Source organism: Lithohypha guttulata (genome assembly GCF_036872675.1).
Source record: "Lithohypha guttulata strain CCFEE 5908 chromosome Unknown scaffold_2, whole genome shotgun sequence".
Taxonomy (NCBI): domain Eukaryota; kingdom Fungi; phylum Ascomycota; class Eurotiomycetes; order Chaetothyriales; family Trichomeriaceae; genus Lithohypha; species Lithohypha guttulata.
Genome location: NW_027042751.1, coordinates 2,114,112 through 2,128,147, shown reverse-complemented (window position 1 = coordinate 2,128,147; position 14,036 = coordinate 2,114,112). Strand labels below are relative to the sequence as shown.

General features: G+C 48.6%; 6 protein-coding genes across 6 annotated transcripts; 1 reads left to right on the top strand and 5 right to left on the bottom strand.

Moving 5' to 3' along the window:
* Nucleotides 1-2,775: 2,775 nt before the first annotated feature.
* On the top strand, nucleotides 2,776-4,528 carry POB3 (FACT complex subunit; the record flags this gene model as incomplete). The annotated part of the gene is made up of 2 exons (XM_064897240.1): nucleotides 2,776-3,000; nucleotides 3,050-4,528. 2 exons carry the CDS (start codon nucleotides 2,776-2,778, stop codon nucleotides 4,526-4,528), a joined length of 1,704 nt encoding a protein of 567 aa, XP_064756190.1.
* A 472-nt stretch (nucleotides 4,529-5,000) lies between these two features.
* LTR64_002875 (uncharacterized protein) lies at nucleotides 5,001-5,456 on the bottom strand (the record flags this gene model as incomplete). Its single annotated transcript, XM_064897239.1, has 1 exon — nucleotides 5,001-5,456. The coding sequence occupies one exon, from the start codon at nucleotides 5,454-5,456 to the stop codon at nucleotides 5,001-5,003; it is 456 nt and encodes a 151-aa protein (XP_064756189.1).
* Nucleotides 5,457-6,513: 1,057 nt separating this feature from the next.
* LTR64_002874 (uncharacterized protein) lies at nucleotides 6,514-8,089 on the bottom strand (the record flags this gene model as incomplete). The annotated part of the gene is made up of 2 exons (XM_064897238.1): nucleotides 6,514-7,878; nucleotides 7,934-8,089. The coding sequence occupies 2 exons, from the start codon at nucleotides 8,087-8,089 to the stop codon at nucleotides 6,514-6,516; spliced, it is 1,521 nt and encodes a 506-aa protein (XP_064756188.1).
* A 370-nt stretch (nucleotides 8,090-8,459) lies between these two features.
* On the bottom strand, nucleotides 8,460-9,461 carry LTR64_002873 (uncharacterized protein; the record flags this gene model as incomplete). Its single annotated transcript, XM_064897237.1, has 1 exon — nucleotides 8,460-9,461. The coding sequence occupies one exon, from the start codon at nucleotides 9,459-9,461 to the stop codon at nucleotides 8,460-8,462; it is 1,002 nt and encodes a 333-aa protein (XP_064756187.1).
* A 671-nt stretch (nucleotides 9,462-10,132) lies between these two features.
* LTR64_002872 (uncharacterized protein) lies at nucleotides 10,133-10,708 on the bottom strand (the record flags this gene model as incomplete). Its single annotated transcript, XM_064897236.1, has 2 exons — nucleotides 10,133-10,539; nucleotides 10,600-10,708. The coding sequence occupies 2 exons, from the start codon at nucleotides 10,706-10,708 to the stop codon at nucleotides 10,133-10,135; spliced, it is 516 nt and encodes a 171-aa protein (XP_064756186.1).
* Nucleotides 10,709-11,345: 637 nt separating this feature from the next.
* On the bottom strand, nucleotides 11,346-13,007 carry LTR64_002871 (uncharacterized protein; the record flags this gene model as incomplete). Its single annotated transcript, XM_064897235.1, has 1 exon — nucleotides 11,346-13,007. The coding sequence occupies one exon, from the start codon at nucleotides 13,005-13,007 to the stop codon at nucleotides 11,346-11,348; it is 1,662 nt and encodes a 553-aa protein (XP_064756185.1).
* Nucleotides 13,008-14,036: the final 1,029 nt, after the last annotated feature.

The following is a 14,036-nucleotide window of genomic DNA, read 5'->3' as shown; positions in this document are numbered from 1 at the left end:
TGGAAACTCGGTTACTCACTTGTTTGCGCAGATACGAGCAGCCTCAAGAGCTTCCGAGCTCAATTGCTCGTACTCGTTGGAAACCATGTGCACACATAGTGGGAATTCGTCGACGTTTGCTCGCTTTCGGCCAAGGTCGAAGATTCGAATTTTTGGGTCTGGTACACCACGGTTGAATCGAGATTTAGGATATGGCTGCTTTCAGTTAGAAGAATGTTTGCGCTCCGTGAAGACCAGCACCGACCTTGTTCTTGCAGTATCTGTAGCATCTGGCTGGTCGTCTGGCCATCTTGACGGTACTTCGTGTATAAGGTGGGTTGAGAGAGTGGTAAGAAAGTGAGTGAAGAGGTTGACGGCGACGATTTCATAACCTCGTCGCACTTTCCACTTGATTTCTAATAATTCTTGGCGGAGTGGCCGCAGTTTCGCCTCCACAAAATCAATTGGTCCTATCTCAGGATAAATTCAAGGTCTAGCAACCGGCCAAATATTTGTTCGGTCATAACTTCCTCCTTCCTTTTGCTTGTTAATCATCCCAATCTCGGACACTTATGCCATAGTCTTTGTGAGTCACCGACTACGTGGACTGTCTCTGCGCCGAGTCTAGCAGATCACTACGTGCCCGAGGATGACTGATCATGGTCGAATCCGCCAGTCTGAGGTTGAGCCAGACTTGCGGTGGTTGAAAAAGGTTCGATGATAGCTTCCCCTGTGACACTGCTACAATAATGCTCTGCCTGTGGGTTCTGACGAGAGGACTGATCTCAGATCTGGGTGGTATAGACTCCTGTGTATAAATCCTAGCACGGGCTCCATATAAGTGCTGTTCCAAGCCTTGGAATAAGACGTGCAGGGGCTCTCCCACACCGAGCTAATGGTAATAGAAGACGATCAGGTAGCAAACACTGGAGATCATGACCGTGGCAAGGTACAATTCTTTAGCCATAGTCTCTTGCTGTCAGGTTGATGAATGCCGAAAGCAGAAAGCAAGAAGCAAAATGTCGAGAGAAAAAGGTATTGCTTATTATTGTCGTCAGGAGCGAACGCTCGTCTCTAGCTGAACCAAGCTTGTATCGAATCTCGCATCGCTGCTTCCAACATTCAACACAGTATTGTCCGTACCTATGAATATGACTCCTGATCAAGTCGGTGGGTGCTATTATCCCAACACACCCGGAAAAAGAACTTCTGTTTGCATACTCTTCCCATGTTAAGCAATAATGAATCCTTAAGTATGGCTGACGAAGACCAACATCCGTCCCTGCCCACAACAGCGGATCCTCGCAAAGACAACAACGAAATGCAGGGAGATAAGAACCCGTCAGGAACGCGGAGCCGACAAGAATTATACTTTCGAGCATTGTGCAAAGAAGCTGAAGAAGTCTTGCAGCATGTGCTGAAGCACGTCTTGTTCAGCTTGGTCCTCTCAGTCTATTTGTGTTTCCTCCCTATACTTATGATTCTCCGAGTATTTGTATCAGCGGGTGATCATGATACTCAACTATCGAGCTCCGCGGCACAACCATCCTGTCGCAGCGGCACAATTTGCCAGGCAGTCAGTGAATACCACTTTTCGACATCCCTCCCTGTCTGGACAAAGGCAAAGCTCATCTGGAACAGACTCGATCGTCTATGCACCAGATCGGAGGCATGTGCTGAAAGCCTCGCCCCAAATGTAACACCTGAGAAGCTAGATCGTCCTTTGTCAGACATTGAATCAGATTTGGAAGCGATCGATTCCGTGAAAGAGCAACACCCACCTATAATATCATCTCGCATGCACCCCGCTGCTCTGAGTGAAACGCAAAGTCTCGACAGCCTCCATTCATCGTTTGATGCTGAGCGCAACACACAACTAGTGACCCCGAAAGCACTTCTGCCTGAGAAGGGCCACTGGAAGAGCATTACCCGGCTAAACAGCTTATCAAACCCCTAGAACATGTCTCCCTGTGTATGAGCCCGCCACTTGTTGCTGCTCGAATTAGTCAAGCCAAGTCGGTGTTGCAAAGTACATCCACCGATGCAGCAGACAAGTCGTATCAATCTCTGGAGAGTGATGCTCGATCGGAGTCCCTTGCAGAATCAAAGGTAGCAGCAGAGGAACAGCAGAACATGCAGAAGATTTCCAAGAACGATCCAATCAGATGTACAGCCTGCGAGGTCAAACCTGGTGAATCAGAGCGATCGTTGGACACCAAGCAGGAGGAACCGAAACCAGACACAGCCATTACGACACCTACAGCGTACACCACGGTATCCACTCCAAAGAGATCAAACCTACCTAAGTTCAGGAGGAGTTTGGCTAAATGAGCGAGCCAGTAGCATAGACTTGAAACGACGCATATAATGTTGGTGTTCACTATAAGGATGGTATGTTAGTCTTCTCGTATGTTTCGCGAGCGAGTCAACCCGATCGATGCTTCGTTCTATACCTGGGTCTGCTTGGGCTAGAAGAATTGGTACACGTATTTAAGGTCTTGTTAGACCCGTCGAACTATCTGCTACCGCCAGCGTATTTCCACTCCGTGTAAAGTAATGAAACTGTTAATACTGGTGGACAGTAATTTTATGAACGTAGATTTCGAGCTCATACAGGCAGTCTCGTGTTTGCGGGCGTGTTCTCAGACGCGACAGGACGCACTCACGTGTCACTTCGTTAGCGCGTTTCTGAACTCGACTGGCCCGAAACCAATTGTAGCCTTGGACCAATACACGATTTTCCTTTGAGTAAATAGTTTCAACCCTTTCACAACTACACAATCGCTTACCACAACCATGGAGAACTTTGAAAACATACATCTGGACCTGTCCAAACAGTCGGGTCGATGTAGACTTGCAGAAAGTGGTTTAGGATGGAAGCCCGCTGGTGGCACTGATCCGTTCACTCTCGACAGCAGTGCGATCGCAGGTGCACAATGGTCGCGAGCCTCCAAGGGCTACGAGATCAAAATCTTCACAAGGGACAACCAGGTCATACAACTAGACGGCTTTCAAGAAGAGGTATGGCTGGAACACGTTGCGCCTGGGCAGTACACTAACATCTGTACAGGATCACGATCGCGCTGTGAAAGCTTTCAAAATATGGTACGGTGTGAATGTGGAGAGCAAGGAACACGCCTTAAGAGGCTGGAACTGGGGCAAGACTGAATTTGGACGGTCAGAACTGGCATTCAACGTTCAGAACAGACCAGCATTTGAAATACCTTACTCCGAAATCTCCAATACGAACCTGGCAGGCAAGAACGAAATTGCCGTAGAATTCAACTTGGGTGCAGAACCGCATACAAACGGCACGAATGGTGTCAATGGTAACGCTGGCAAGACGAAGAACAGGGGTCGTAAGGCTGCCGCTGCGAGAGATGAGCTTGTTGAGATGCGATTCTATATCCCGGGCACAGTATCGAAGCGCGACGCAAACAACGAGGATGAAGATGGTGCTGGTAGCGATGCCGAGGAGAAGAACGGCGACGACGACCAGGAGAACGCTGCCAACGCTTTCTACGAGACTCTGATGGATAAAGCAGAGATTGGGGATGTTGCTGGCACCACGTTCGCCACGTTTCAAGACGTGTTACATCTCACACCTCGTGGCAGATTCGACATCGATCTGTACGAAACCTCCTTCCGACTGCGTGGTAAGACATACGATTACAAGATTCAGTACGACCACATTAAGAAGTTTTTCCTCCTACCCAAGAACGACGAAATGCACACTCTTATTACTCTCGGCCTGGACCCTCCACTACGACAAGGTCAAACAAAATATCCCTTCGTGGTCATGCAATTGAAGCTCGACGACGAAGTCAACCTAGATCTCAACATGACCCAAGAACTGCTGGAAACGAAATACAAAGACAAACTGGATGGTCACTACGAAGCTCCCATACATCATGTTATCGCAAAGGTATTCAAAGGACTCTCAGGCAAAAAGATCATAATGCCTTCTAAAGACTTCACGTCACACCACAACATGAATGGTGTGAAGTGCTCCATCAAGGCCAACGAAGGTCTTCTCTACTGCCTCGACAAATCATTCATGTTCGTACCGAAACCAGCCACATACATCTCTATCGAGCAAGTATCGAATATCACAATGTCCCGAGTTGGTGGTGCACTGGCTGCTAGTCGCACCTTTGACATCACCATCAGTCTCAAGAGCGGAGGCGGCGACCACCAGTTCTCTAACATCAACAGAGAAGAACAACAGCCGCTAGAGGACTTTTTCAAAGCAAAGGGTATTAGATTCAAGAATGAAATGCTGGAGGAATCATCGACACTTCTCAAAGCTGCCATGGACCAAGAACTCGCCAGTAGTGAAGACGAGGAGGGTGTCAACAGAGGCAGTGCCGATGAAGATGATGAGTCGCCAGACGAGGACTTTCAAGCTGGATCTGATTCTGATGTTGCGGAGGAATTCGATTCTGATCATGAGTCTTCAGGAGGTTCCGATGCGGAGATGGAGGATGCTGATGGTGATGATGGAGATCAGGAGGAGGAATCTCGGCCGAAAAAGAAGGCTAAGACTTGATGTTCTTCAATGTGTGTGTTTTTAATAATTTGATACCCTGGCATAATTTGCTATGCTACAGATGCTATGAACGATTGGCCATGATTTGGAGTAGGGAATACTGTTTTCTTGGCAATATCACAGCATAACAGACAAAGATGCAAATTGGCTATTTCGCATAGCATATTTGATACAGGGGTCATTGCTCTCGTAGCTACTTTGCAGTCGTTAAAGGCAATTACAATCTTGACAGCGCTCGCTGTGTGCCAAATGCCTCGAGCACTCTAGGAGAGGCGCGGTCCTGCGAAACTCTCGAAAACGCCCTACACCTTGAACTGATGCTTGCAAAAATGCTCACTATCATGCCGCCGATACATGTGTGGGTAGTGCCTTGCTTGAGACTAGTCGATTCACCCTCTGCGACCTGTCTTGGGCTTCGCAAATGTCCATTCCAAGTCGTAGCCACACCCATCACACACTCTCAATAGTAATCTTAAACACTCTCCCCTCCAGACTTGGCTCCAGTATTATCACCACCTCCCTCCCGTCCCCCACCACCCTCACTCTTCTTCTTATCCGCCCCACCACTAACCTCACTCGTCCCCGAACTCAACCCCGGATTCGCAGGACTAGCATCCAACGGATTCACATCATTCCCCTTCCCAGCCTCCTTCATCGCCTCCTCCGGATCATTCGAGCTATTCGGGTCAAACGCCGCGTGGTCCTGAGCCGCAGTCTCTTCTTCCGTTCCTGACTTGGAGTATTCGTCGGATTGGCGGTCGATCTTTTCGCGATCGAGTTGGGCGTCGCGTTGCGGGTTGGGGTGTTGTGTGGAGGAAGCGACGCCGGTTTGGAATCTGCGGGAGTAGAGGAGGGGGGTATGAGTTTTTGGGAGGGGGGTGCGAGAGATGATGAAGGCTCTTTTGAAGGGTGTTAGACGGGAGGCCATGGTTGTGTGTGTGTAGGACCTGATTCTTGATACTGAAGGGACAGCTGATGGTTTCGAATTAGGTTGTAGTAGGAGTTGAGGTTGAGCAGAGAAATCTTCGCTGTTGTACTTTTTTCAATGAAGCTATGGTATAGCTCTGAGTCGTTGCGTTTTGCTATGATCATCAGCAAAGGATTAGTCTTCCGCTCATGCATCATGACGACGTCATTGCTGGTTTCACGGCCAAACTTACTCCAGACTCGTGTGACCCCTTTAAGCTAGTAGAACGAACTTGATGTCGTTATGCCTATAGACACGACTTGGACACTATTGTAGATTTCTTGAGCATGCTCGAGGAATACTTGGTGCGTGTTAGTAACAGAAAGCAAGAAGACGGTTTGACGAATACCCTGATCTGCTGGAGATGAATAGCCTGTCATGGTTAATCAGTTAACCGGCGAAGCTGAGAAGTACTACGTGGTGGTAGCAGAAGAAGCTCAAGAAGGACAACACATTCAATCTTCATGATCTTTATCACTCTAACTTGCTAGCCGCAGAGGCTCAACCAGGAGTGTCAACCGTCATGCGCTTCGATCCCCGAAGGGAGAGCTCACGAGGGCAAACCCAGCGGCGAAAAGAACTCTGCTGACTGTCCAAGTCAATAAAGCCCTGACCAGCAACTGCAGCAGCTCAACCAACATGATAACGTCAAACGTTCACCGAAATGAATGCCCGAGGACTAGCACGTTGGCGAGTGCACATCTGCAGAAGGGGCCAGCCAGGGCCAGGTCTGAATTACCCATCCAGACAAAGACCACATTTTCCAAATCATAATGCGCAACCAAATCAGCATCAACCATGATGCAGAGCGCATGTTCCTTATTCTCTTGTTCCCATCCCTCAGAAGAGCATGCAAATTGAACTTCCAACACAATTATCAAGACTTTCCTCTCTTGTCCAACTCTTTTGTCCAGCATTTCCTTTCGAGTGAATCAGATGCCAACTTGTGTTGTTGTCGTCACAAAGATGTGCCACCATAGCTCTATGGCAATTTCTCTGTACCACATCAGTATGAACATCACTCATGCGGAGGTATGTTCTCCTTACCCCTGCCCTTGTAGTCCTTTTTGTAGTCTTTTGGTGGCGGAGGCTTCTTGTCTGCATGAGACTTGCTCGGCTGATTCATCAAGTTGTCGAATACTCCGACCTTCTTTGGCAAAGGCAGATACTCGCGCTTGGTTCTGTCGATCTTCTCTTTCCCAGCTGTAAAAGTTGGCTGTTCGCCCTGAGACTTTACGAAGTCCTTGTTGAGCTTTTCGGGATTATATCCACAGGACTTCAAGGCTTTTGTCAAGGAATTGTTCTTGTCCTTGAAGATTTCGATTTCTCGACGGGCGGATCTGTTCTCGCCTTGTGGTCGAAGAGAGTCAGAGGTGAGAGATGAACGTCTTGAACTAGATTCAGTCTCAGCTCGAACTCTGGTAACAGCGTCTTCTGCCAGAAAGATTGGGTCACCGAAGACGTCTTCGTCATTGGGGACCGCTGGGCTCTCTCCAGCCTCGAGGTCGGCCAGCAAGGTATCTGGGACGACCTTCTTTTTGGTATTATACGCCGACGTTCTCGTCTTGGGCATGGCTCTGGATCGTTTGAGGTCAGAGACTGATCTGCTCACTTTCTTGTCATGCTTCGTACTGCTCTTGGGCTGAAGCTTGGGCAGTGCAGGTTTAGAAGGCCCATCCTTATCAACGGTCTCGTCTAGAGAAGCAGCAGGCTTTGAGCGAGGCTTTTTCACAGGTCGCTGCGCGGTAGCGACCAAGTCCTCATCGTCGATGTCCACAACCTTTCTTTTGCCCACCTGCGGAGCGGTTGTGGTAAGAGAAGATTGCAACTTGGGTTCTTCCTCTACCACCTGTTCAATTTCAACACTTTTCTTGCTGGCCTTGACAGAGATTCTGGTGTCAGTCGTGGGCTGTTGGGCAGTGGCGCCCTCTGCTAAATCAACACTCTCAGTTGGCTTTAATCGTTTCTGAGATGGAATGTTAGACATCTCATCGTCACTTCGCTTGCGCTTCTTTCCAGATGAATCGATGACCAGCTCTGGAATGGGGTCGGTAGCAACGTCTCTTGCTGTTGCTGCAGTCAAGCCAGGTGTCTCTGGCTCAATGTCTTCTGGAAATATTTTCGATCCTGCACTGGACTGCTTGGACTTTCTAGCCTTCTTCACCTTTTTAGATTTCTCTTCTTTATCTTCTTGGCTCTGCGATGAGTTTGAGGCTCGTTGACACGCTCCTCCAGCCTGGAATTGTTCCTCGTCAAAATCTTCGTCACCTTCGTCCACTCCTTCGTCAGGACTACCCCAAGAAATTGTTGACGGCGGTGATTTTCTCTTCGAAGCTTTGGTTGTTGGTTCGGATTTTGAAGGATCAACTTCTTGAGGAAGAGTCTAATGCAGGTCAGCCAAGAAGTGGAAGAAGTCAGAGCTTGGACTTGTCACTCACAGATGGAGTTTGATGAGGAGGATTGAGGCGAGGCTTTTGTGTTTTGTTCAGGCGCGTGGACGTTCTTATACCTGCGGAAGATTGTCCGCCAGATGCAGGAAGTGGTGAGTAAGGCTTCATCTGCGAAGACGTTTGCTTAGAGTTGTTCTTAGCCATGACGAACTAAGAATTACCAACGATAAGGTTGCGCTTGACTCTGATTGCTTTGTGTCGCTAATGGAACACTGTCGCGCTGAGGCTATTGATAGTCAGATTGTTCTGTATGATACTTCGCGCAACTTTTGTCGCAAGGCTCAGCTGTCGAGAGAAGTGGATGAGTAAAGAAGAGAAGGGAAGATTCATCCAACAAGTTGACAGCTTTTGTATTGGTCTGCATGTCACTAACTCGTGTGTTGCGTGGACCTTGACCTGTGAAACTCCTAGCTCCAGTGTCGATACATATTTATGTGTGTTGCCTCTGAGCATCGGTGATAGCTGCAGTGAAAGTTGGCGGACTAGTGTTAGGTCGAGCACTGCACCGCAGAATCTACGCTCCTTTCTGTTTCCATCCTTTCACTCTGAGTCTCACTCCGACCTTCTCATCGTAGTGCCAGTCGAGCTCTTTCTGTGGCAGCTGGATTCCTGTCCATGACACTACTTCACTCTTCTCAGCCTCGTGCCAGTTGTTCGCCTGGTTTTCCAGATCTTCAGGCCAAAATGTGTCGCATTCGTAGCCGTCACTGCCATCAGTTCTCTCAATCTCAGTCTGTAGTATCCGCAGCCTGGGTCGCATTTGCTCGTCTTGTAGGAATGACTTATAGATTTCCGAGCCTCCTATGCAGAAGATACCGGATTCGTTAGCCTCATCGACTGAAGCCTGGGGTGAAGCAACGACAGCAATAGCTGATTCTGGGATTTTTTCGATGGTAATCAAAGATCCAGTAGGCTTTGTCTCAATCCCGATATCAGACTGAGCCAACCTCAACTTCTTCAGTTCCAGCATAGTCAGATCTGATTGTTGATTGCTTAGGACTTCTAGCCACTTCTCGCCATATTTCTTAGAAGCCCACTGCTGCGCTTGCTGCTTTTGCTCTTTCAAATCGTCCAGAATCTGGTCGACGACTTGACCGACACCAGAACGCGTGATGACAATATTCTTCCTTCGTGCCAGAGGTCGAAATTTTTGTGGTATAGAAATATACGTTTTCCGTCCCATAATGACAGAATTTACTGCTGAGTTGGATATTGTAGAGTGAGGATCTGTCGCCGTGCCTTTCTCTGTGACTTCCTTGAAATAGTTCATGTCTGCTTTGATCATCGGCCATGGCAGACTTCCATCCTTTCCGATTCCCAGTGTTGATTTGGTTGTGCCATTACTGGATTTCATAGTACATGGAGTGGTGGCGACCACGAGATATATTGGTCTCAATCCTTTTGATGCATTGGTGCTGAGCATGTCGATCTTCTCGGCTTCGGCAGCTACAGGATCTCTATCTTGGAGTTCTGTTGGTGATGGTGTGGAAAGTGTCGTGCCGGGTGGGGTCTCCATGGGCTGCTAATGGTATCAAAGTGGTAGCTGTCATATTCTAGTGGTCGTGTCAAGCATAATCAAGAGTCGATGTGTCAGAATCGTCGACACGCTCACCATGGACACGTCTAGCGATCAGGACAGATTGTTTAAGCGAGGTGGAGTGAAATATCTTGCTGTAAATCAGGTCTCCACATTAGAGCTCGCCTGTGAGATCAAAAGAAGCAGAATCCTGAATAGGTGATTTGCGAGGTTAAGAAACAAGTCTATTTAATCACTCTAGCAACGTTTGTGGTCAAATTGTTCATTCGCAGCAAGCTACCTGATTCCACAAACTACAAGCGAGCACACCATCCTCCAGGTGTCGATTGTACAACTTATGCTGTTGTACATATCCATGAGGATCAGGCTTTAATCTGCAGTGGCAGAGCAGCCATATCTACCTTGTAGGCGACCTTCTCCTGCTGGTATCGTCGATGACGTTAGAGCACTCGTTTGACAATACTTTGCAGGATGGTGGCAGATGCCATGATACCATTTATTCGGTCAACCTATTGGTGTATTTCAACCAAGTGACTGAGACCAGTTCGCAATGAGGCAGGTCTGATCCTGTGCTGTGCAATATATCAGGTCAAAGAGTTATCTCGTTGACTGTAGTTCTGTCATGGGGAAGGAAAGCCACATCGACACTTTCAATCGTTGACCATTTTGGTGTCTTCCTCTCCTTTCTGCTCGTCAAGCGGCCTGGAAAGCTTGTCTCCATTCTGCTTAAACCATTCATGTAGACCTCTCACGACAGCATCCTCGTCCTTCTTCAGGTTTTCAGTCTTCTCTCGCTCTTCGTTCGTCTGGTCACTGACCAGGGTATCGAGGTTCCCCAACAGCCACAACTCCTTCATAGTCCTCGTGAGAACCATCAACTCTTCCGCAGCACGTATCAAAGCCATCGTAACCGTGTCTGCGAGGAGCTGATGGTTTGCTGTATCGACTAGAGAAGGTGGTTGTTCGGGCGTGTCCTTCTCTGGACCGGCTGGGTCTGCACTTTCCAGCAAGTTTGAAAGGCGGAAGACGAAGATTTGTGTGAGGACATCGATGCGTGCTGTCAATGCGCTTGTCAGTCCCCAGCTCTAAAGGGCGAGCCTTATTTTGCTCCTCTTACCCAGCATGTACTGCGCATTTGGCTTGGTAGAAATGACGTTCTCGCGCTTGGTGCTTTTGGCTTCCGCTTGAGCAGCCTTCGCAGCTGCTAGTGTGGGATCCTCTGCCATGGGTGTTGTAGTCGCATGTTCAGATAGTAGTGTTCATTGCAAACTTGACTAGGCTGATTGGCGGTCAATCAACGAGAATTGGCATACTTCGTCTGTTTCGAGAGTGACTAGGCCTCGTGAGACAACGCTCAGACTCGGCTAGACAGAATGTGATATTCTGCAACGATCTTGAGTTTAAGATGGACCACGCTCAGACTTGGTGGGAGAGGGAGCCCCAATGCGGTCACCAGACCTGCCTATTGCGGCAACGCCAGCAACTTCGTCAACCAGTTAGGGCTTAGATAGCGCCACGAGCACTCGGCCACGAGCACTCGGCCACTTTCAATGGTACTTGCCGCCACCGAGCATTTTATCAAGCTTAAAAGCCGGCAAGTCGTTGATCTTAGTCCTCTGTATGCATCAGATAAGGACGCGCAAATCTACGTCTACTACTATTCACTCGAACACGAAGATACTAAAGAAAATATATACATTACATTTCTAGGCCGCACCAAACGCAGACTGGTTGTACCTACAAAACCCGTAGGCCTCTCAAACAGGCTTTGCAAGGAAAAGTTACGATGCTGTGAGCCTCCCATTACGTTGACTCTCCTCCCTCATCCACACCCTTCTGCAACGGCACGGCTGCACCCCAAACTTACCATCTTGTCCTTGATCCAGGAGGTCCACGTGAGATACGTTTGCTACGTCGCTCATAACCGTAATCTGTCTCACCTTTGTAAGTGGGTCTGTCGCTACTCGAGAATCGCTCAGTGGCTGCTGGGTACTTGGGTGGTGACTGGACCGAAATTCGTACCGGTATTGGTAGCCGAGACGGCGACGCTTTCTTCACGTCCCGTGGATATTCGGAAAGTGTAGGCTCTTCGCTTGGGTGGAAAGTGGTCGCCTTGGCATTCAGCGTCCGAACAATTGCGGCTACTGCAGGGGTTACGTAGGGAAACGTGCGTGCTCGTGGATTCAAGCTCGACACACTGTCGCTTGTTTGCTTGTCTTGTTCGTGTTCTTGTTCGAGGTAGTTTTTCCGACAGCGACTCAAGTTCAATTGTTCCTGAGAAGGGTTCACTGGAGCCTCGAACGTGCGTGCTGTTGGATTCAAAGGCTTACGCTTGATTGTTGGTGTCGACTCTTGTGACTTGACTGATTCTCGCGATTTGACGGACTCCTGTGAAATGACGGGCTCTTGTGGCTTGAGGGGAGACTTGATAATCCCATCGACTTTGTTCTCCTGCTGGCCCTCGACCTTCGCCTTCTCCCTCGCTATGTGCTCATTCCACTGCGCGACATCGTTGTTGCCACTCCACTTGCGACTCATGTCAAGAACCACTGTTGTACGGTGCTCTCGAGACTTCCTCTTTCGCTTAATAGTTGTCGTACTCTCGCTCGGATATAGCTCTTTTTCGGTGCTTGGTGAAGGTGGAGTTACATTCTTGGTGACAAGGCTTCTCAAATACTCCGGACTAGGCGCCTCCCCGACTTGCTCTTCTCCGTAATAGTGGGTTTTCGGTCCTGGCGGCAACTTGACCTTCTCTGCTTCGGTGCCTTGATAGGTTGGAGGCCGCCTGTATGGCTTGTATACTGGTGCAGGATTTTGAGACTTACCTAAGTTGAGTGCGTTGGGAATAAGGTCTGATGTGTCCTTCTTGACTCGATGGCCAGAGCGTAGGGTGCTTGGATGTCGCTCTATTGAATCAGTGTGACCTGTCGAGACTTTGTTAGTACGCTTTTGCTCACTTACCTGATTATGTGGCCCTGGAACTCCCGACACAGCTGTGGCTTTTTCATGACAAGGTCGATGTGCTGTTGGTGATGGTTGATCGAAAAGTTGCATGTACGCATCCTCATCCGACGATCCTTGTTGGGGTATTGCTGTAGGCGGCTTCTCTTTTGGTTTCGTCCCAACGACAAAGCCTTCGGAGTCGTACACCCACTGGTGTCCTCTCGGGAGATGTCGTCGCGCGCGGTCTACGTGCTCGGTTACTGTCTCAATGTAAGAGTCGCGGGAATGGAATTCATCCTCGCTGATGCCCACAATTGCTCGTTCAGGCATGCGTGGGACATGAACCATGTCATTTTGAACTGCATGTTTTGCGATATACTTTCCAAGGCGTTTTTCGGGATTCAGGGCTCTGGAGGCTACCCCTTTTCCAACCCGGTCACCAAGCTTAGATGTAGTTGAACGCTTCTCTGACAGAGTTTTCGAGGTCTTCTCGGGTTGATGACTGGAAACAGTTCTGGCGTAATTGCTGTCGAGGTGTGGCTTCTTGGCCGACCGCTGACTAGAATTACTGTTACGAAACATTGATGCCCGCTTGGTGTCGTTATCTTGTATGGGCGATGACTCAGATGGAGAGAGTAATATCGAAGTCGGTGAAGGCCAACGAGACTCGGCGCACGTCCAGCGTGGTCTTAAGCCGGTACTCATGCGATCTGCGTCTGCTGATGTTGTACGTTAATTTTTGTGTATCTGCACTATTTGCTCCTTTCGGAAGAAGTAAGATTTAGTGGGACTGCAAACAATTTTTTTAAGCAAATGAACAGAAAATTGACTTGAGGCCAGTCAAAGGTAAGTTGACAAAGACTTCCACTCATATCGAACAACGAAGGCGATGACAAGTCTTTGTCCATAGCCACAAGATATTCTGGGTATCAATATCCATATTGGCTGTGCTGACGTCGGGCTTGGAGTACATGGACGGCGCATTGTAAGAATAGCAGTTGAGCATTAGTCGTACTCGCTTCATGGTTCTGTGCTCGTAATCTCAATTGTTGGCGACGGAGCACATATACATCAGCTTCAACATCTGCTAACAATAAAATCCGAACCTTGGCGAAGTTTTGATGACCACATTCCTATTGGTCTCAAGCTTGACCTCCTCCTGCCATGCCGCCATCTTTCTAGTGGTCAGAGTGAAACTGGGCATAAGATGTTTAGGCGGAACATGAGAGAGAGTCAACACTGAAGATGCCAATGCCTCCGCATGTTGGTCCAAGTGCCGAGTCTCTGAGAACTCGTTAGCAGGACCAGTGCCGGTTCATACAAGAGATTAGCTCAGGCGTATCTAGCCTGATTCGAAGCCGAGCTAGATTCGAAGGTAGATCAGATAGGTTGACGCCTTAATAACTCAAGTTCAAGACCTTATTGTAAGTGCTCAAAAGTGTTCATCTCAAGCCAAAATCACAACTGCGGTGCTGCTCAAACATGTCTTGTAAGAGGAACAACAACGAGACCTTTGAACTCAATATGCCACGGTCATTATTACTCAATTGGACAATACCCATACCAGTTGTCCGAGCTATATGTTTTGGGCTTTTGTCTGATGGTGATATT